The sequence below is a fragment of the Hemitrygon akajei genome, chromosome 3 (assembly GCF_048418815.1).
Source record: "Hemitrygon akajei chromosome 3, sHemAka1.3, whole genome shotgun sequence".
Lineage (NCBI taxonomy): Eukaryota > Metazoa > Chordata > Chondrichthyes > Myliobatiformes > Dasyatidae > Hemitrygon > Hemitrygon akajei.
The window spans coordinates 54,651,254-54,675,028 of NC_133126.1; the positions used below are offsets into that span (position 1 = coordinate 54,651,254).

The window sequence follows — 23,775 nt, forward strand, 5'->3', positions numbered from 1 at the left end:
ACAGGCCCTTCGGCCCACAAAGTTGTGCCGAACATGTCCCTACCTTAGAAATTACTAGGCTTACCTATAGCCCTCTATTTTACTAAGCTCCATGTACCTATCTAAAAGTTTCTTAAAAGACCCTAATGTATCTGCCTCCACCACTGTTGCTGGCAGCCCATTCCATGCACTCACCACTCTGAGTAAAAAACTTAACCCTGACATCTCCTCTGTACCTACTCCCCAGCACCTTAAACCTGTGTCCTCCTGTGTCAAGCATTTCACTCACTTGGAACAACACTCTTGACTTCAATCATTAGTACTGCTCATATGTGGTAGTAGGTGCAATATCTTCCAGTAGATGGCACAATTCTGTATTTGTTTATTTGCTAACTACAATCCTAAGGAAATTGTTCCTTAAAGGTTATTAACATTTTCTAATACCAGAGCCTTCAAAAGTTAAGAATATGATCTTGATGGGAAAAGTAGGGATAATTGCCCTACTTTCTCTTGCCATGCTACCAGCTATAGAAAGCAATTTGTAAGTATACATAATGACACAATTACGTGTTTTGGCTCCCTTTAAGAAGTAATACTCTGCCTAATTGTTATAAATTAATTCACCTGTGTCTGCATGTATGAATATGTTGACAAATTTGTATAGCATAATGCAACATATGCAGACCCTGCACAGCAAATACATTTTATCAACATGGTTGATGAGAGTATTGCCACTAGGAAATCCATTATGTCATAATTGCAAAAGAAAATAATAATTTTAATACTTTGGTCCAAAGTTCCTTGATTAATTTAATATCAATAGGGAAGAAAAATAATTTCAAATTTTTTAAAGATATTACTGAATATCCTCACCTTTATATTGCTATGTAATTTCTTGTACCACCATTGGACGTTTTGCACTGCACAAAATATTAAAGTGGTTGGTGTTTCTTGGAAAATGTGAACTTAAAAGTGATATTCTGTCATTCTAATTAGTCTTTTCCTTGTACATATAATTGGCAGTCATATTAGAGGACTATTAACATCAATAAAATCTTACACATGTTTCAATGGTTTTAGGGCATTTTATTATTCTGAGGTTCAGTGATTGGTATGTACATCCTACAAAAGGCAATAAGTAGAGTGTCATTATTTTCAGTCAAGGTATCTATACCATACATGATTACGATAAGACAGAATCTTGGTTGAATAGTTAATCAGAAGGATTGCAACTGTGTCAGAGAGAATCTAGTTTGTTGGTTAATGTAAGAAATACTGTTTTAAAATGACATATTCTCTCTGTATATATTATTGAATTAGACAATTATTTATTCACTGATGTAATTGTTGCAGACCTACACTTGACTGTCAGAGCTTAGTGTAGGTTTAAATCCATAATTAGATATGAGAGTGAAACTAACAGAGACAAGCTTTTCATAGTTGGGCAAAGTGGTGCAGCTGGTAGAGCAGCTGCCGCACAGTGCTGGAAACTCATTCAATCCTAACCTCTGTGTGGATTTTACATGTTCTCTTTGTGACTTCCAGGGAAGGAAACCTGGGTTCCCTCTTGGTAAATCATAGAATTGTACATTACATTTTAATCAACCTTATTCATATCGCCATGATGCTAATCTGTATTAGGAAGGGCAAGGAGGGATGCAGGCCTATCTAAGTACCTGTCCAAATGTGTTTTGAACATTGTAATTATGTTTGCCTCTACCATCACCTTAGGCAGTTTGTTCCATTAAACAGCACACTTTGTGGAAAACTCGTTGTTCAGACCTTTAAATTTCTATCCTCTTACCTTAAACATGATGTGCCTTTTTTAGTTCCAGACTCCCCAGCTCTGGGGAAAATAACTCTGACTGTCCATTCTATCTATGTCATTCATAACTCTATGAACTATTATTAGGTCACCCCTTTACGTTCCAGAAAGAATAGACTTAACCTATCCAATCTCATAACTACAGTGCTCTATTCCAGGCAACATCCTGTTGTATCTCTTCTGCAGTGTCTCTGTAACATGCTTCCTGTATTGTGGTAGCCAGAACTGTCCAAATGTAGTCTAACTAATGATTTGTTCATCTGTGACATGACATCCCAACAATGCCTCGGCCTCTGAAAGCAAGCATTCATCACTCTTTCAGCGAGCTGTGGATTTGCACCCCAAAGTCCCATGCACATGCTGCTAACTTCTCTGCTATTTATTCTATATGTCCTACTATTATTTGACTTAAATTACCTCACGTTTGTATCATTTCCATCTGTCACCATTCCGCCCAAGTTTACAGCTGATCCATGCCCTGCTCTATCCTTGAACAACCTTCTTCACTATCTATAGAACCAGTTTCCTTCTGAGTCCCAATGATATGCAGGTTGGTAGAACACTGTAAATTGTACCTAGTTTGTAGGTGTGTGGTATAATTGGGGGAGAATAAATTGGTTTAATATGGAATTAATGAAAATGGTGGATGAATTTGGTGGGTCAAAGGGCCTGTTTCTCTCACCATCTCGCAGTAATTGTTTAATGCTTTCCTGCAATATGGGCAATACCTGCAAGTCCAAACTTGGTCATTATTCTTAACTATCTTAAGAAGATGCTGGTGAGCTCTCTTCTTAATATGTTGTAGTCCTCATGATGACGATACTTCCATGTTTGATAGGGAGTTCAAGCAGTGATCAACGAACAGTAATATAATACCAAGCTAGTATAGCATGACTTGATTAGGAATTCACAAGGCATTCTTGCTGCCCTTAGTCTTTGAGACAGTAGAATTGTTAGTGATGCCAAAGCAAATTACTATGCTGCATTTTGTAAATAGTACACTATAGTGCACTGTGCTTAAGGGAACAATTGTTTAATGTTATCCTCTTTACTTGGGCCGTGTGGAATGGGGAAAAATAAGGTTTTGGGGAGTTGAGAGGAGAATCAGTTACCACAAGTGACCTAATTCTTGACCTGGCTCTGATTTATCAGTTTAAAGTTTTTGAATTAAACTTTTTTTTTTCTTTTTATTGTGTTATTTTCATAATATTCTGTGTCATCTGGGAAGCAATGGGCACTTACGCAAGTACCTTATGACAAAACAAACCACACTTCATATACATTCCCAAATGAATGTTTTGTTATTCATATCAAATCTTAGTGATACATTGTGACATTAGAGGTTATGGACAAAAAGTATTTTAATTCCACATTTTGGTCATAGGACCTCTTTTAACTTAATTCTACAGGTACATGATTCCCTGGATCATGTGAAGTCATAGGTAGACAGGATAGTGAAGAAGGCTTTTGGCGTGCTATCCTTCATGACAGGCATTGAGTATAAAAGTTGGGAGGCCACATTGTGGTTGTACACGATTCTGCTGAGGCTCCACTCGGAGTATTGTGTTCAGTTTTTTGTTGCCCTGCTATTGTTCCTACAGAAACATCTAGATATTAATCTAGAAACAGTACAGAAAATATTTACAATTACATTGACAGGGCTTGAAGGACTGAGTTATAGAGAGATGTTGGACGTGTTAGGACTTTATTCGTTGGAGCATAGGAGACTGAGGTGATTTTATCGAGGTGTGTAAAAGCATGAGGGTCATGAGTAGGGTGAATGCTCTCAGGTTTTTCTCCTGGGCTGGGGAATTAAGAACTAGAGGGCACAGGTTTAAGGTGAGAAAATAAAGATTTAATAGGAAATTGAGTAAACTGGTTTTTCACAACATTTTATGCACTGATTCCATAACCTACATATCACTTTCAAGGACTCTTTACAATGTATGTTCTCAGTATTATTTTTATTTGCACAGTTTGTCTTTGGTTGTTTCACATTGGTTGTTTGCCTATCTTTGTCTGTTATGTACAGTTTTTTGTAAAATTCTATTTATTTTTTCCTGTAAATGCCTACAAGGTAATATATAAATTTGTCTTGAATTTTGAACAAAACGTGGTCTGTGTGTGGAATGAACTGCTGGAGAAAGTAGCTGAAGCAGATACAATAACAACTTTTAAAAGACAGTTTGTTTCAATTTTCTGTTATCTAAGTTTTTATTATTGTGTAGTGTGTGTATGTGTGTACAATTAAAAGAAATATAGAGAGAGGACTCAAATTTTATTTTAAATTAAGACTATTAAAATTGAAGTGAAAATCATTTCAAGTAAAAATTGATAGAAGCATTGTTTTCCAACACTGGTTATGACACAGGCTGTTTTTAAATAGAGGAGAATATTGAGGCTTAAGTTCTATAAACTTCAAATGAAAAGGAATCTACTAACCTTGGTGCTAATAAAATTGAAAATACGTATTTAGGTTGCTGCTTCAATCAATGAGTAGTAATTTTCACAATATTTTAAAGATTGCATTCATGGTTAATGAAAGTAATTTAAATTTTAATCCATTTATCAGTAGATTGTTAATCATAGTGATACCCAGAAGAAACTGAGGCCAGGCAGACGGTTCAGATTAAATATTATTAGATGCATTAATTGGATTAGACCAAAATGTGCGAGGATGTAATGGATGAAGAAGGATGAGGCTGGGGCAGATATTGGGGATGAAAATGCATTCATGATAGAGGAAGCATGTTTATTTGGGTTAGACATGTATTAAATCTGCTCTGTGGGAATAGTTTGTTATTGGAATTCTACTTAGTAAGGAAAGTACTAATAGTAATATGGATGCTCTCAATGAATGGGGTTGTAATTTGTTCACCATTTATATATTTACTAATATGTGTTACTTTAATATCTTACACTGGACTGCTGCCACCAAACAATAAATTTCACGAAATATGTCAGTGATAATTGACATGATGATGGGGGTCATTAAGGCTAAGGTGGAGATTGTTGTTTTGTTTTATTGCTTTGAATGTGTTTCTTTTGCCTAAGTTCAATTCTGGGATTTATTATATATGGACCTGTTTCTCATCAATCTTCTATAGGCTCACTGGTTCATTTTTTTCAGCTTTACCCTTTTTATCTTGTTTAATGTATTTTGTTTCATGTTAACCAGAGGTATGATATTGGGCAGTATTTTGCTATCCCTGCACTGCCACCTACAGATGAAATTAAATTAGGCATGCCTATACCTTTTTAAAATTCTGGTTTGTTGTTGATTAAACAATTATTTTGGAAAGCTTTCATCCTCTTCAGAGTAAGTATCTATGTTTTAGAAGCATAGTGTTACCCTTAGCTGAAATGGTGGTGTTTAGGTAACGTGAGTGACAGCAGGGAGTTTTGCTTTCAACTGTGCATTATATTTTGTTCAAGGAAAGCAACAGTCCCATGTGTGTCCAGCTTTTCTGTAATGACATATGCTTTTAAAATGATATGTAAAACAGTATCATTTGTGATTCTTTTAATATTCACTTTTTACTAATGGGGTTATGTTCTATTGACTTAGCATGAAAAGCTAAAACTGCTGAAGTAAAATTAAAGTGTGTATGTCATTTTATTTTTGATTTCAAATTAATGTGCTTAGCACTGGTAATTTAAACAAACTTTCATGGTTTTGTTTTCCACATGGAGTAGCTCCAGCACCATGACCTAGATTTACAGAGTAGACAATTATTTGTTTACTTCAGCAAATAGTGCAGGTAACTGCAACTTTGTTTTTCTTTGTTCCATTGCAGGAAATAGGAATTTTTTGGAAGACATTCTAAATAATCAGGAAACTCCAACAAGTGAGATGCATGCTGTAGAGAGGTCCAGTGTTGCCATGACGACTGCCGGCAGATATCCAGAAAGGTCCAGGTAAAAAAAATCACTGTTAGCTTCATGTTCTCAGCAATGTTTTTTCCATAATAGGAATTAACTGAGTATATATACTCCAGCTGCAAAGCCATAGACTCTTTGGCTTTGAGGCTTTCTAATGCTAAATATGTGTGGTGCAAATACCTAATGAAAGTGAACTCAATTATTTTTTTGCTTCTCAAACCGAGATAGGAGACTAGATTACAAGGCCATTCTGATATCCTGTTTCTATGGTTACCGTAACGGCATTTATCAGTTCCTTATGAGAGAAGGCAAAGCAAATCTGTATGCACGTGGCAAGGTTCCAGCATTTCAATTGAAAAAGCACTTTGAACTGCTGCCAAGTTTATAAGAAGCATAGCTGTCAAGCCTGCTTAATGCTGGCAGTTTGTACTTGGCAAGCTTTCATTTCCCATCATTCTTCATTTGGCTATTCTCCATGTATTTAGCGGAAGCTAAAAATTAACCCATGAAGTTGATTGCACAAACTGAGGTTTTTAATTTCCATTGCTATTTAGTGCAGTTTAAATTATGGTAAGAAACACAAGGTCAAAATAAAAAAAATAAATTTTCAGTTTCTGTTGGCTGATACATCATTTCAAATTTTCCAAAATAGATGTTTCAATAGTGATGTAGATTGTTTTTCTGTTTGCATACTGTTTTAAAATGAGTGCAACAAGGAGATGAGCATTGTTTCTCTTAAATGTTTATAATTTTTTGTAAATTGGACTGTCCACAGTTTCTAGAAACATAATAGATTCATTGTGGGGGCGGGGTGGGGAGTGCAGAAAGAGTTATTAAAAAAATATGGTGGCATTTCAACTGGATTAGATAATCCCGTTCTGCTACTTACCAGTTTCTGGTATAAATGGATTCAAAATTGTTATTCTGGCAGCTGGAAGGAGCTCAGGAAAATTATGCTTGGCACAGAATGTAAAGAAAGGCTTCTATAAAACCAAGTGCATTATCTGCAGGATGTTTGTGCTGCACCATGAGAGAGTTATTCATTGTTCTTTCCTTTTTCACCAAGGCAAAGTATATTCAGTAATCCTGAATATTTTTATGATCTGCTCATTGAATGGTGATTATTTTCATCCACTGTTTTAAATTATGAAATGTTTCTTCATCCATGGCCGTGTATGTATGGAATTCAATATACACATTGATTTTAAATACTTGAATCTCCAGTGAAAAGTGTATGTTTAAAACAGGTTACTTTATTATAAAGACATCAGACAACAAAGACATCAGTCACCATAATATTATTTTGCGATTTAGTTTATTCATTGACTTGTACTTGGGAAATATAATTTTCACATTTCCATATACAGAAAGAATATTGAGTTGAACCAAGGAATGATTTGGTATAAGAAATGGCCATTAAGTTCAGTAACTGTGAGCAGCATTATGGTTTTAATTTATTTTCATTCAAATATGTAACTTCTTTTTGAAAGTTCTCTTGAATAAGTTATCATCACTCTTTTGAGGCATGTATTCCAAATCCATCCTTGTTGCATAAAAATATATATTTTTGTAATGTTGCATCTAAGCGATGTAAATCTGTCGTTTCTTTTTAGTGTCTTTTTTAATCATGAGCAGTTTCTTCTTATTTATTCTAACATAATTATTTTAAAAATATGCATAAAATCTCTTAACATCTTTTTAAGGAGAACACACTCCCAAGTTTTTCCTGTATTACTCAAATCCTTCATTCCTGCTCTGAATGTAGTAAATATCTTCTACATCTTCTCCAAGATGTCGATACACGTCAGTAAGTAGAGTCTAACTGTACACATAATAATTTGGCAAAGTCTAACATGAAGTTTTACTAGTACTACTTTCACTATATGCTTCTAATTGTCAAGCCAAAAGTTTTATATTTTAATGATCTTCTCAACTTAAAATGCCACCAGCAAAGATTTTTCTGAATAAAATGTCTCTGAAGCCTCCTTAAAGATAGTAACATATGATTTACAGTCTTTCTGATTCTGCTACCAAAAATGTATTGCTTTACTTTGTGATGTTAAATTTAATTGGCCATGTGCCTGCCAGTTTCATTTGTCTATCTATATCTACCTGAAGTCCATTACTATGCTTCCCATTTTTCAGTACTTTTCTAACTTACAAATTACTTGCAAGTTTGGCATGGTGCCTTGCAAGTCCAAGTTCAGGTCATTAACATACATCAATAAAAACAATGATTCTTATGCCCATCTCTGAGTTACCAGTGAACTATCTCCATACTGAAACAACTATTCAGCCCAGTGCTTTGCTTTCTGATCCTTTAATCCTATAGATTTTCTTTCATTAAATCACTCTTGAAGGTGTATATTAAAAAATCAACCACATCCCCTCAACAACTCTAAAATACTTCAATCAAATTAATCAAATGTAGTTTGATTACAACAAATATGCTAATTTCCATCAATACATTTGTAATTTTTAGAGGTATCTATTTTTTTGTCTCAAGGTTGATCTTTTATTCATCATATACTATTTCATCTCTTTAATTTTGCCATATACATTGACTAAAAATGTACTCTTCATGTTTATCTACAACATGTATTCTTAAGACAGTTGTTTTACCTATAGGCTTACCTTATTTTCAGTTATGAGTGTTCAGGTTTTACTTTTTCCTTCCCTTTTCTTGTAAACATTATAAAATTACAATAGTTTTTGATTTCTTTATTAGAAATTTGTCTTTGCAGAAATTGAAAGTTATTGGTTCTTTATTTACTAGGAATAAGTAGTACAAATAATTTTATTATCTTTGCAGCATAATGAATTGCTTTGATTTGAAGGTTTATGCAATGGAAAAGCAAATGCTATTCAAAGCAAAGCCAGATGATTTCATTGTGTGTAGTCTGTAGTACAAATTAAACACACTCAGTTTCCAGGCAATTTGTGTATTAAACATTGGTATTTTCATTTTTTTATGTAAATGTATTTATTCTTTAAATTCTATTGGGAAGGCTTGTATGTGTGTTTAGGTATTTAATATTACAGGAAATGAATCTATTTAAGTGTCCTTTTATCTTGGGAACCTACATTCAAACCCAACCATACTGATGAGGAAATAAAACCAGAAAGTGATGAAAACACTTGGAGATCAAGCAACATCTATGGAGAGCAAAACATACTTTAGAACTTAGCACAAAGAACAGCACGTCACAGCAAAAGCCCTTTAGCCCATGATGTTCTGCTGACCTTGTAACCTACTCCAAGATCAACCTAACCTTTCCTTCCCACAAAGCCCTCCATTTTTATTTCTTTCATGTCCTATCTAAGAGTCTCTTAAATATCCCTAATGTTTAAAGTGAAGGACACGTTAGTTGCAGTGAGGTTGGTGGAGAGGTGAATAAAACAAAGAAAATATTCTGATATGGTAAGGCCAGGGTTACCATGGTGAGAAACTGGTTGATAGATTAATAAAGACAGATAGAGATCGAGAACAGAAACAAAGAGGCATGTAAAAGCAACAAAATGCAGGGCTGAGAAAATGCCGACCAGGTCAGGTTGTGTTGATAAAGGGAGAAATCTTAGATTGATGATCTAATGCAGACCTGCTCACTTTCCGTGCAGAATTGCCTAATGTTGCTCAATTCAGTACTGAGACAAGATGCAACATGGGTCTTGTTATAATAGTGCTGGAAGCCACAGATGAAGAATTGAACTGATAAATGATGACAAAATTAGAAAAAAATACACATTCAATTCTTGCACACACAGTCTACGGTTAAGCTGGGATGTGCATCATTAAAAGTGCCCATTATTCAAGATTAATACATCCATGCTAACAAGAACACCTACGATTGGAAGTAGAAATTTGCACTGATACTGAGTACTCTTATGCTGCGGTTAATGCATATTGTTGTAGCCGAGCAAAGGTGATTTTTTAAAATACATTTAATACATACTATAATATAAAAGTGGGCACAATGTTGTTCCTTAGTATTGAAAACAACAAACATGTTCAGCTCTGGAATCATGAATATTCATGGCTGCACTTAAAATCATGCCAGGCATAGGAAGTTTATTGATAATAGTATGTTGCCTCACTCCCTAGATTTATCTCAAAAGTTTTAGTGTAATGTGCGTATTATACATTTTAGGAGTACTCGAGTTGATTATGGCAGCTTAGAGTCATTGTGTGCAAAGAACCAAAGAATGTCGTGCATGTATAAATGTATATTTAATATTTGCTTTGTATAAAATCCAGTGTGCGAGTATGAAATAGCTTGTACCAGCATCAACATTGTGACTCACTGGATCTTTGTTCTATTTTTATTCAGCTATCCTACATCAAAATTCATTTAGGGAGGGCATTAAACTCAAATTCTTTCTGATAATAGCTGATCATTTAGATTGCAAAATTTTAATGATCCATATAGCTAATATGTCCAACAACACTCTCCTGGAGCTGCTGTCTTTCCCAGTTTTTCTGCTATTGCTGTTGTTAACATACACTATACAGTTTTGTCATACTGTACTCCCGTAGAACCATACTCATTATCATGTTTATCATTATGAAAGCCCCTCAAATAATTGTTCATCTCGCACTTTTCCACTCACCAGGATGCATGACAAAATTTTATCCTGGCTCTTTTTGTGTCCCTCACAGGTATGGAGGGAGATAATATCTGTATGTTTCTCTCCCTTCCCCCTCCCTCTCCTTCATGCAGGATTGTTGTTTTATGATCTTGCCCCTCACTGTTGGATGTGTTTAAGTCTTGCAAGTGCACTGGAATGTGACCGTCAAGATTCAAGGCGACCTGTTGGGGTTTAATTGAATAATAGAGCCATAGTGTTCTTGATCAATATGGAGTGCTCAGCTGCTCACTCGCATGATCTATTTTATTTTCATCATCAACAGTATTTGCAAAACACTTTCTCATCCTGTAGGGAATGTTTGAATCCAAAATAAAATATTATCTCTGGGAAATGTTTGTTTTTTTATATAGATCTGAGTACTAACCTGCTGGTTATATTAAATAAAGTAGAACATCTCTGATTCAGTGTTAAGAGTTCAATACTGATGTACTGTATCAGGCTATGGAAACCTCTTGAACAGTGATGTATCACTGGCATGTGATCTTTCTTAATTCTGTGAGAATTTTAAATATTCATCTTTCATAATTTCAGCTTTAATACAAGTTTGCTTTATTCAGCAGCTTAGAGAATCATTGTCTACAAAAAACAAGAGTAGAAAAAAAAATCATATGGCTAATATTTTGTGTAAAATCCAGTGTCTGAGTATGAAATAGATTGTACTAGATTCAACCTACTGACTCATTGGATGTCTGTTCTATTTTTATTCAGCTACCCAATAATCAAAATTACATTGTGGCAAGAATACTGGTGTGCAATTAAGCATAAAGTTGGAATTTACCATAGTCCTATAAAAGGTTCACTCTTATAGACCTTGCTGAGAGATTCCAGACTCAAACATATGAAGGGGTGAAGTTGCCTAATTGGGCACTAAACATACAAGCATATGTTAGATTATATCCATTTAAATTAAGGTAAATTTTAAGATGTCATATAATTATTAATGCCAATTAACACCTGTGATATTGAAGGTCCGAGTCTCATTCCTACTGACTGTCAAATCATTGTTCATTTTTGATTTTACTCAACTATGTTGATTTATCTTTATACATATATTGGGCCGAAGCAACCCCACATTCATTCCTTGCTGCATTTAAATTTATGATTCACATGTTTTTGTTTCTTCATGGTCTAACCACATTTCACTGAAACTTTCCCCAGTCCCAACATCATGAGTTCGTCTGAATGCAAAACAGAGAGACGACTATAGGAAGAGTTTTTTTAAATGCTCTTCATCCTTGAGCAACTACACAGTGGATGAGTTAAACTGCTGTAATGCTGTGGTATGCCTTGGCCATGTGAGTGGAAGGTGTTCAAGGAGAAAATCAATACCATTTCAGTGTGTTGAATTTACTTAAGTTCATTTTGAACTACGAGGTCTCCTTTCTCTATCTGACATTCTCTAACATTTCCTTCAATAAAATATGATGCATAATAGTCTTAGGCACATATATCTATATCTAAGGACTTTTGCACAATACTATATTTGTCAATGGGTGGAGAGTGGAAGCAAAGGGCGTTGGGAATGGCAAGGGTGGTGCATGCAGGAAGGGTGCAGGACAGGTGACAGAGAATGTACCAGGAGTTTTTTTTTGGGGGGGGGGGTGAATGGCATGGTACAGACACACCCAGCCTGGAGACACTGGGTAAGGTCATATGATACCAAACAATAGTTTATTAATCATTACAGAATGTCTCTCTGGTGCTTCCCCTTTTCCCAACCATGATTTCCCTTCCCGCAGGCCACAACAGAGACCAATATCAGAATCAGGATCATCATCACTCACATGTCACAATTTTTACACATGCACACTTTAATTTGCTTTTTTTGACCCTGATCAACAGAACAGTCTCTTTCATGTCAAAGTGAAAACAAATGTATTTAAATTTACTCACCCCCTTCAAGTCAGTATCTAGTAGATGCACCTTTGGCAGCAATTACAGCCTTGAGTCTGAGTGGATAGGTCTCAACAGCTTTGCACATCTGGACACTGATATTTCTGCATTCTTCTTTACAAAACTGCTCAAGCTCTGCCATATTGTATGGGAATTATGCGTGAACATCCCTTTTCAAGTCCAGCCACAAATTCTCGGTTGTATTGAGGTCTGGACTCAGACTTGGCCACTCTAGGACATTAACTTTGTTGTTTTTAAGCCATTCCTGTGTAGCTTTGGCCTTATGCTTGGGGTCATTGTCTTGCTGGAAAGCAAATCTTCTCCCTAGTCACAGTTCTCTTGTAGACTAAATCAGATTTTCCTCCAGGTTTCCCTGTATTTTGCTGTATTCATTTTATCTTCCATATTCACAAGCCTTCCAGGGCCTGTTGCAGTGAAGCATCCTCACAGCATGATGCAGCCACCACCATGCTTCACGGAAGGGATGTTTTTGATGTGCAGTGTTTGGCTTATGCCAAACATAGCATTTAGTGTGATGGCCAAAAAACTCAATTTTGGTTTCATCAGACCGTAGAATCTTCTTCCAGTTGACTTCAGAGTTTCCCACATGTCTTCTGGTAGACTCTAGCCGAGATTTCATGAGTTTTTTTTCAACAGTGGCTTTCTCTTTTCCACTCTCTCATAAAGCCACAGTTGTTGTATGCACAGTATCTCCCATCTCAGCCACTGAAGCTTGTAACTCCTTCAGAGTCATCATAGGTCTCTTGGTGGCCTCCCTCACTAATTCCCTTCTTGCACGGTCACTCAGATTTTGAGGACGGCCTGCTCTAGGCAGATTTATATTTCCATTTCTTGATGATTGACTTGACCATCACCAAGGGATATTCAGTGACTTGATACTTTTCTTGCTTCCATCTCCTGATTTGTGCATTTCAATAACCTTTTTGCAGAGTTGCTTGGATTGTTTTTTTCTTCATGGTGTAGTTTTTGCCAAGATACTGACTTACCAGCAGTTGGATCCTCCAGATTCAGGTGTATTTTTACTACAGTCAATTGAAACACCTTTACTGCAGATAGGTAATCTCCATTTAACTAATTATGTAACCTCTAAAACCAATTGACTGCTCCAGTGATGATTTGGTGTGTCATATTAAAGGGGGAGAGGGGTGAATACTTATGCAATCAATTATTTTGTGTTTTATATTTGTAATTAATTTAGATCACTTTGTAGAGATCTGTTTTCACTTTGACCTGAAAGAGTCTTTTTCTGTTGATCAGTGTCAAAAAATGTGAAATTAAATCCAATGTAGTTCAATGTTGTAAAACAATAAACCATGAAAAATTCCGGGGGGGGGGGCGTGAATACTTTTTATAGGCACTGTATATATGTATTCCTAAGACTTTTGCATAGTAATATATCTATGCAAAGTAATGTACTAAAATATTTATTTGTAAATTGCCCAGTAGAAGAAAATTACATACCTTGGAACAGAAATCCTCTCCCTTTGTGGATTGATGGACAGTATATATCTGTATAACTATTCATATTCTCTATAATGTCATATGCAACGAGGATAGCATATTAATGTTAGAAACACTACAACTTTAAAGAGGTTGGCACTATCTTGAATACCTTTAGTAAGGAAGAATTACTTGTACAAATTGTTTATTCAAAAATGTAGTGTAGCATTGAGCGAGAAGACGGCTGATTTAACTTAATATCATCTGAGATCAGTGAAAAGCTATTGGTATTGCTACTTGTCATTCTAATTGATTGTACTTTATTTTATCTCTGAGCCAATGGATAATTGCTGTTACATTAAATAGACAAATTCTAGATGGATACAGAGTACAAATATTTATCCATATTCACAGGAGTTTGTTTTAATTTGCTACAATAGGTATACCCATTATATATTGAAGATTCAAGAAGATTCTAAGTACATTTATTATCAAAGTATATATGCAGTATACATTTTGAGATACCCCACAAAAAGCTGAGTAAAAATAAATGATTTCTCTACTTCAAGTTAGGAACTGTGAAGAATTTGAAGGTATTACCAATCGTCTTGAACATTACAATGAAATTTAAAATTTGAAGGATGCAATCAATGTATGAAGGCAGTCCATTGCCTGCAGTAGGTGTCTGCGCTAATTTAGTTAATTTACAATCTTTCAAAAGAACATGGCTGCATGTTGGTTGTTTGTCAGATCTGACAATGACAATGACAGTAGAAAAACTGTTGCACTCGGACAGTTCCACTCTCTCACCTCAGAGCTCCGGGTTGTGTGATGTAAATAGTCGTCTTCCTTGGTTGCAGAGGATTACCATGACTTCTCCGTGCCTTATCATGGCTTTCACTCTCCACGAGGTATTGCAGAATCGCCTTTTTGGCTGTTGGATCTCACTATTGATCTCATCTGCCTAGTCTGCTGGAGCTGACTTCACATACTAGGACAGGCATGTCCCTATTTCATTGGGGTACCCTCACCTGGTTTAGCCTGCCTGTCAAAGCAGTGTATCAGGGTGTGGCCACTGTTGCATGCAAACAGCTACTTAAGAGTCACAGGTGAGCAATGAGTGTCCGGTGGAGTCCAAAGGTGAGTGAGCTGCCCCAGAATGGACACAGCAACACAACAATTCCCTTTACCAGAGTTGCTACCCCTCCCTGGACACCCCAGACATGGCAGTGTACAATGGATTAATTTCTCCGTCGATAACTATTAGGAATGCATGCACATTTTTATAGAACAGTAGTAGCATTGGTAGAGTTCTCATGTGTTCTGTATTTCATTTAAGTACATAATTTGTGACTCGATGTGTCCTAGTGAACCAGAATCCATAGTATATTTTTTCTACATGAATAGTGACCATGCAGCTGCATTTACCAACTTGTAATTATTTTGATTTAGTGACTTAAAAGGAATCTGCAAACACATAGATTTTAGTAATGACTATCATAGATTGTGGAGTACACAACAGAGAGCACTACTGGGCTCCATATGATGAAGGGAGTCCAGCATTGGCCTCTGTACACTCTCTACATAATAAGTCTATGGGAATTGTGCGTGACCAGGCCAGACTAATATTTAACACTCCATCTTTTATCGTTCTTTAACTTTCGTCAGTTGTTTAATTATTTGATTGTGAAACTGTCCCTTTAAATATGTAGAGTAACATGTACAAAATGCTGGAGGAACTCAGCAGGTCAGGCAACATCCATGGAAAGGAACAAACAGTTGACGTTTTGGATAAGACCCTTCATCAGATCCTTACATATGTAGTCTTTAAACATGTTACTGATTTATGCCCTCTTCCTCTTGGATATTTTTGCATAAAAATTTGTAGACTGTCACAGACCAAAACACATGGCTGCAGTATTGGCTGCTGTGACGGAACTGTGCTGTGATTTTAATTTTCAACTTGAAATGTAAAGTTTTCAAAAATGGTAGAAATTAATTTATTTGGTGAAGTAGATAGCAGGTAATTGAATCATAGAGTTGTACAAACTGAAACAAGCCATTTGGTGCATCTGGTCGAAGCCAATCAAGATACCCCATCCTAGCTAGTCCTATTTGCCAGCATTTGGTCCATAACCATCTAAATCTTTCCAATCAATGTATTCATCCAACTGGCTCAACCATTCCTCTGATAGTTGTTCCACATAGACAGTGCCCATCCTGTAATATTAAAAAAATGTTCCTCTCACCTTAATGCCTGTTAGTTCTTGATTCCCCAGTTCTGGGAAAAAGACAAGATGTCATTCACCTTATCTGTGCCCCTTATGATTTTATATACCACCATAAGATTACCTCTTTAAGAGTTTTGGAGTTGGGACATTATATTGCTGTTGTGGTCTCACTTGGACTACTGTGCACAGTTTTACTCACCCTGTTCTTGGAAGGATGTGATTAAACAGAAAAGAATGCAAAAAGATTTATTAAAATTGCAGGGGATTGGAAACCAGAGTGCCGGAACAGAGGTTGTAAGGTTATAAGACCTCACCAAGTTAGGAATCAAAAGGCTGAGCATGGTGCAATTAATGTCTGGAGCTGCATATATTTCAATGCAAGAAGAATCATTGGAAAGGCAGATGAGCTCAGGGCATGGATCAACACCTGGAAGTATGATATTTTAGCCATTAGCGAGACTTGGTTGAAGGAGGGGCAGGAGTGGCAGATCAATATTCTGGGGTTCTGTTGCTTTAGAAGTGACAGAGTGGAGGGATTAAAGGAGGACGGGTGACGTTACTAGTCAGGGAAATTGTCACAGCAGTGCTCTGTCAGGGCAGACTGGAGAACTTGTCTAGTGAGGCATTGTGGGTGGAACTGAGAAATAAGAAAGGTATGACTACAATAATGGGGCTCTATTACAGACCACCTAACAATCCAAGGGATTTAGTGGATTTAGGTGAGCATGACATCAGTAGTAGGAAAGTTACTGAAAGATATTCTAAGGAACCGGATAAATAAGTACTTGGATAGACGTAGACTGATTAACGATAGTCAGCATGGTAGGTCATGTCTAATCAATCTTATAGAGCTTGCCGAGAAAGTTACCAGGAAAATTGATGAAGACAAGGCAGTGGATGTTGTCTACATGGACTTTAGCAAGGCATTTGACAGGGTCCCGCATGAGAGGTTGGTTAAGAAGGTTCAGCCACTCGGCTTCAAGATGAGGTAGTAAATTGGATTAGACGTTCACCTTGTGCGAGAAGCCAGAAAGAGGTAGTAGAGGGTTTCTTCTCTGATTGGAGGCCTGTGACTAGTGGATTGCTGCCGGGATCGGTGCTGCTCTGTTGTTATTTGTCATCGATGATCTGGATGATAGTGTAGTTAACTGGATTGGCAAATATGCAGATGACACAAGATTGTGGGTGTAGTGGACAGTGAGGAAAACTACCATGGCTTGCAAAGGGATCTGGATTGGCTGGAAAAATGGACTGAAAAATGGCAAAATGGAAAGGGGGTATAGTGGTACCAATGTACCACGTAGGTACATGGATGGCAGTGGTATGGAGGGATAAGTGTATGCTGATGGGAGTAGGTAGTTTAAATGGTTTGGCATGGAGTAGATGGGTTGAAGGTCCTGTTTCTGTGCTGTACTTCCCTATGACTCTGAGGATGTTTCCAGTACTTGAATAGCCTGAGTTATAGTGAGAGGATAGCCAAGTCAAGTCGCTTTTTATTGTCATTTTGACCATAACTGCTGGTACAGTACACAGTAAAAATGAGACAGCGTTTTTCAGGACCATGGTACTACATGAAACAGTACAAAAACTACACTGAACTACGTAAAAAACAACACAGAGAAAAAAAACACCAACTACACTAGACTACAGACCTACCCAGGACTGCATAAAGTGCACAAAACAGTGCAGGCATTACAATAAATAATAGACAAGACAATAGGCACATAGAGGGCAGTAAGTTGGTGTCAGTCCAATCTCTGGGTATTGAGGAGTCTGATAGCTTGGGGGAAGAAACTGTTACATAGTCTGGTCATGAGAGCCCAAATGCTCCAGTGCCTTTTCCCAGATGGCAGGAGGGAGAAGAGTTTGTATGAGGGGTGCGTGGGGTTCTTCATAATGCCGTTTGCCTTGCGTATGCAGCAAATAGTGTAAATATCCGTGATGGCGGGAAGAGAGACCCCGCTGATCTTCTCAGCTTACCTCACTATCCGCTGCAGGGTCTTGCGATCCGAGGTGATGCAATTTCCGTACCAGGCAGTGATGCAGCTGCTCAGGATGCTCTCGATACAACCCCTGTAGAATGTGATGAGGATGGGGGATGAGAGATAGACTTTCCTCAGCCTTCGCAGAAAGTAGAGACGCTGCTGGGCTTTCTTTGCTATGGAGCTGGTGTTGAGGGACCAGGTGAGATTCTCCACCAGGTGAACACCAAGAAATTTAGTGCTCTTAACGATCTCTACCGAGGAGCCGTCGATGTGCAGCGGGGAGTGGTCACTCCGTGCCTTCCTGAAGTCAACATCTCTTTTGTTTTGTTCACACTCAGAGACAGGTAGTTGGCTTTGCACCAGTCTGTTAGCTGCTGCACCTCCTCTCTGTATGCTAACTCATCATTCTTGCTGATGAGACCCACCATGGTCGTGTCATCGGCGAACTTGATGATGTGGTTCGAGCTGTGTGTTGCAGCACAGTCACGGGTCAGCAGAGTGAACAGCAGTGGACCGAGCACACAGCCCTGGGGGGCCCCCGTGCTCAGTGTGATGGTGTTGGAGATGCTGCCTCCGATCCGGACTGACTGAGATCTCCCAGTCAGGAATCTAGTATCCAGTTACAGAGGGAGGTGTTCAGGCCCAGTAGGCTCAGCTTTCCAATCAGTTTGAGGGATGATTGTGTTAAATGCTGAACTGAAGTCTATGAACAGCATTCGAACGTACGTGTCTTTTTTGTCCTGGTGGGTTAGGGCCAGGTGGAGGGTGATGGCAATGGCGTCATCTGTTGAGCGGTTGGGATGGTACACAAACTGCAGGGGTCCAGTGATGAGGGCAGCAGGGTCTTGATGTGCCTCATGACGAGCCTCTCGATACACTTCATGATGATGGATGTGAGTGCAACAGGACGGTAGTCATTTAGGTAGGACACTGAAGACTTCTTAGGCACGGGGACGATGGTGGCAGCCTTGAAGCACGTTGGATCGGTGGCGCTGCTCAGGGAGATGTTGAAGGTGTCAGTGAGAACATCTGCTAGCTGGTCTGCACATCCTCTGAGCACTCTACCAGGAATATTGTCTGGTCCAGCAGCCTTCCATGGGTTGACCCTGTACAGGGTTCTTCTCACATTAGCCACGGTGAGACACAGCACCTGCTCATTTGGAGCACTAGAGAAGATATAATAACCTTTCATACAGTGACCTTAATAGAAGCTTGTATAATCATGAGAGCACAGATGAGATGGATGGCAGCAGTCTTCCTGCAGGGTAGGGGAACCCAAAACTATGGGACATACACTCAGCGGGTACTTTATAGGTACCTCCTGTACCTAAGTGTATGTTCGCGGTCTTCTGCTGCTGTAGCCCATCCACGTGCATTCAGAAATACTGTTCTGCACACCACATTGTAACGTGGTTATTTGAATTATTGTTGCCTTTCTGTCAGCTTGAATTGGTCTTGCCATTCTCCTCTGACTGCTCTCATTAACAAGGTATTTTCACCCACAGAAATGCCACTCACTGGATGCTTTTTTGTTTTTTTTACACTATTCTCTGTAAATCTGGTGATTGTTTTACATAAAAATCCCAGGAGAATAGCAGTTTTTGAGATACTCAAACTGCCCCATCTGCACAAACAATCATTTACCCTCAGGTTACTTAGATCACATTTTTCCATATTCTGATGTATGGTCTGAAGAGCAACTGACCATGTCTGCATTTTATGCATTGAGTTGTTGCCACATGATTGGCTGATTAGACATTTGCATGAATGAGCAGGTGTTCCTAATAAATTGGCATTTGAGTGTAGATTAACGATGAAAGGGGAAAGATAGCAACTTGTGGGACCAAATTTTTCGCAAAAACTTTTGAGTATATGAAACAGTCTATCAGACAAAGTGATTGAAACAGGTACGATAGTACAATAGGCTATATCAGCACCCTGTACAACCACAGCATGAGCCCCATACTCAGTGCCCTGACTTATGAAGGCCAGTGTGCCAAAGGTCTTCTTCACCACCCTGTCTACCTGTGACTCTACGTCTGGGGAACCATATATTTGTTCTCCAAAGTTCCTCTGTTCCACAACACTCCCATGACCCTGCCATGCACTGTAAAATTCCTACGGGTTTGATTTTCCAAAATGTAACGCCTCACATCATCTGATTTGCCATTCCTTGGCCCAGATATTCATCTGATCAAGATCCCCCCAGTAATTTTTGTTAACCTTCTTCATTCTCCACTATACCACCTATTGTAGTGTCATCTGCAAATTTGATAACTATGCTTTATATATTCAAATCCAAATTATGATAGAGATGATGAGCCTAGCAATGACCCTGAGACACAATTCTACTCATGGGCATCCAGTCAGAAATACAGCTTTCCACCATTCTGCTTTCTGCCATCCAGACAGTATCCAATTAGCCAGCTCTCACTGGAGCAGGTAGTAATAAATGGTTGCATTAAGAAGGTCTAATTTGTTTTGTGCTGTAGTTTCAGTCATGGAAAACTTCTTTCAGGGTTTGTATCCAATCTCTTGGTTTGATCCTTTTGTTATTAGAGAGTTGTATGAATCCATATTGTAATTGATCAAAATAAGCTTGGATTTTGCTGGCAGTTAAGAAGAGAAGCACACATGAGTTTCTGACTTCTGAGGCCATGCACTGCAGTGTGGAAATATAAAGCATATCGGCAGGCAAATGCCAACCCATTTTATCTCCTGATATGAAAGTGGAATTGACACAGAGTTTAATGTGAATCCTGACTGTATTGAGCTGCAGGACTAGAAACCCTTGTCATCAGACCCTCAACCTAACACTAATCATGTCTGGCATTTCTAACACTGCTCTACTAGTCACCTACCCGGATGGAAAAGGTATGTGGTTTGTTTATTTTTTATTTTAATCATTAATTCTAATTTCCATTATTTAAACTGCATTGAAAACAAACTTAATCTTAACAATCTTAATGCTGCTCTTGCGGGATGTGGGAGGGCAGGGAGACCTGCAGAGTCCCTGACGATAACTACAAGAAGTGCATCCAGCTGCAGCTTCTAACACTGCACATTAAGGAGTTGGAGATGGAAGTGGATGAACTCCAGATCATTCAGAAGACTGGGGGGAGGAGGGGGGTGATAGATGGAACATATAGAGAGTTAGTTACACTCAAGATGCAGGAAACAGGAAACTGGGTGACAGTTGGGAAGGGAAAGGGAGTTAAACAGCCATTGCAGAGTACCCCTGTGGCGATTTCTCTCAACGACAGGTATTACCAGTTTGTATACTGTTGGGGGGAGGAGGGGATGACCTAGCAGAGGAGAATCATAGTGGTCTGGACTCTGTGACTCAGAAGGGAAAGGGGGAGCTGTGGTGACAGTGGATTCATTTGTTAGGGGAACAGAAAGGAGGTTCTGTGGACATAAATGAGATTCCTGGATGGTATGTTGCTTCCCAGTTGCCAGGATCTGGGATATCTCAGATTGAATCCTCAGCATTCTTAAGTGGGCAGGTGATCAGCCAGAGATTGTGGTCCAATGACATAAGTTGGAAGAGTGACACAGTTCTGAAAAGGGATTTCAGGCAGTTAGGTGCTAAGTTAAAGGACCTCCAGGGTTGTGATCTCAGAATCACTACCCATACCAGGTGCTAGTGAAGCCTGAAATAGTAAGGTTTTACAGTTTAACATGTGGCTAAGTGTTTAGTGTAGGGGGGAGGGCATAAGATTTTTGGATCATTGGGCTCTCTTCCAGGGAAGGTGAGACCTGTACAGAAGAGATGGTTTGCACCTGAACTGGAAGGGGACTAATATCCTAGTGGGAAGATCTGCTAGTGCTGCAGGGTGAAGTTTAAACCAGAGTTGTAAGGGCATGGGAACCAGAATGCCAGAACGGTTAGTGAAGCGGTTATGGAGACATGTTGTTAAAAGCTCAGGCAAAGTCAGGAATCAAAGGATTGAGCATGATGCAACTAGTGTCCTAAGCTGTGTATATTTTCATGCACAAAGTATCATAGAAGAGGCAGATGGACTCGGGGCATGGATCAACATCTGGAATTATGATATTGGTGCCATTGAAGGTCAAAGTTCAAAGTAAAATATATTATCAGAGTACATACATGTCACCACATACAACCCTGAGATTCTTTTTTTGCGGGTGAGACTTGGTTGCAGGAGGGGCAGGACTGGCAGTTCAGTATTCCAGGGTTCCACTCTTATAATTGCAACAGATTGGAAGGGATTAAAGGAGGAGGGTTTGTCAGGGATAATGTCATTGCAGTGCTCAGTCAGGACAGACTGGAGAATCTGCCTACTGAAGCGTTACTGATGCAACTCAGGAATAAGAAAGGTATGACCACATTAATGGGGCTATATTGTAGATCAACCAACAGTCAGAGGGACCAACTCCATGGACCCTATACAGATTACAGAGGCAAGTTAGGGTGGATAAATTCCCAAGGCCTGATGAGGCATTCCCTTGGACCCTACAAGAGGCAAGTGCAGAAATTGCTGGGGCCTTAGTAGAGATATTTAAATCATTCTTGGCAACAGGTGAGGTATCAGAGGATTGGAGGATAGCCAATGTTGTTCCACTGTTCAAGGAAGGCTTAAAAATAAACCAGGAAATTATAACCCTGGCGTCAGTGGTGGGAAAGCTGTTGGAAGGTATTCTAAAGAACTGGATATATAAGTATTTGGATAGACATGGACTGATTAAGGATAATCAGGATATTTGTATGTGGTAGGTCATGTCTACCAATCTAATAGAGATTTTTGAGGAAGTTACAGGAAAATGGATGAGGGCAAGGCAGTGAATGTTGTCTACATGGACTTCAGCAAGGCATTTTGACAATGTTCTGCATGGGGGGGTTGATTAATAAGGTTCAGTCACTTGGCATTCAGGATGAGGTAGTAAATTAGATGAGACATTGGTTTTGTGGGAGAAGCCAGAGGGTGGTAGTAGAGGGTTTCTTCTCTGACTGGAGGCCTGTGACTAGTGAAGTGCCGCAGGGATATGTGCTGGGTCCTTTGTTGTTTGTTATCTACGTCAACAATCTGGATGATGGTGTGGCTAACTGGATCAGCAAATATGCAGACGACACAAGATTGTGGGTGTAGTGAACAGTGAGGAAAACTACCATGGCTTGCAGAGCGATCTGGATTGGTTGGAAAAATGGACTGAAAAATGGCAAAATGGAATTTAATGAAGACAAGTGTAAAGTGTTGCACTCTGGTAGGACCAACCAGGGTTGGTTTTACAGAGTCAATGGTAGGGCACTGAGGAATGTGGTAGAACAAAGGGATCTGGGAATACAGGGCATAATTTGCTGCAAGTGGTGTCAGAGGTAAATAGGATCGTAGGGAAACCTTTTGGCACATTGGCCATCATAAATCAAAGTATTGAGTACAGAAGCTGGGATGTTATATTGAGGTTGTAAAGACGTTGGTGAGACCTGTTTTGGAGTATTGTGTGCGGTTTTGCGCACCTACCTACAGGAAAGATGTAAACAAGACTGAAAGAGTGCAGAGAAAATTTACAAGGATGTTGCTAGGTCTGGGGGATCTAAGGAAAGATTTAATAGGTTTGGACTGTTTTCTATAGAATGTAAAAGATTGAGAGGAGATCCAATAGAGATATACAAAATTTAAAGGGCTACAGATTGGGTAAATGCAAGGAGGTATTTTTCACAGAGGTTGGTGGCACTACAACCTGAGGTTATGGCTTAAGGGTGAAAGGTGAAAAGTTCAAGGGGAACATGAGGGGAAATTTCTTCATTCAGAGGGTCATGAGAGTGTGTAACAAGTTGCCAGCTCAATTTCAACATTGAAGAGAAGTTTGGATAGCTACATGGGTATGGAGGGCTTTGGTTTCAGTGTAG

The 23,775-nt window shown here is 38.6% G+C and overlaps 1 protein-coding gene across 2 annotated transcripts in view; it reads left to right on the plus strand.

Annotated features, from left to right (window-relative positions):
- The window catches only part of kiaa0586 (KIAA0586 ortholog), a 514,968-nt gene that overhangs the window by 80,008 nt on the left and 411,185 nt on the right, over positions 1 to 23,775 (plus strand). For both annotated transcript variants that reach the window (XM_073039936.1, XM_073039935.1), the window contains exon 9: positions 5,602 to 5,722. In XM_073039936.1, the coding sequence (XP_072896037.1) occupies positions 5,602 to 5,722 (121 nt within the window). The remainder of the gene's footprint in view (positions 1 to 5,601; positions 5,723 to 23,775) is intronic.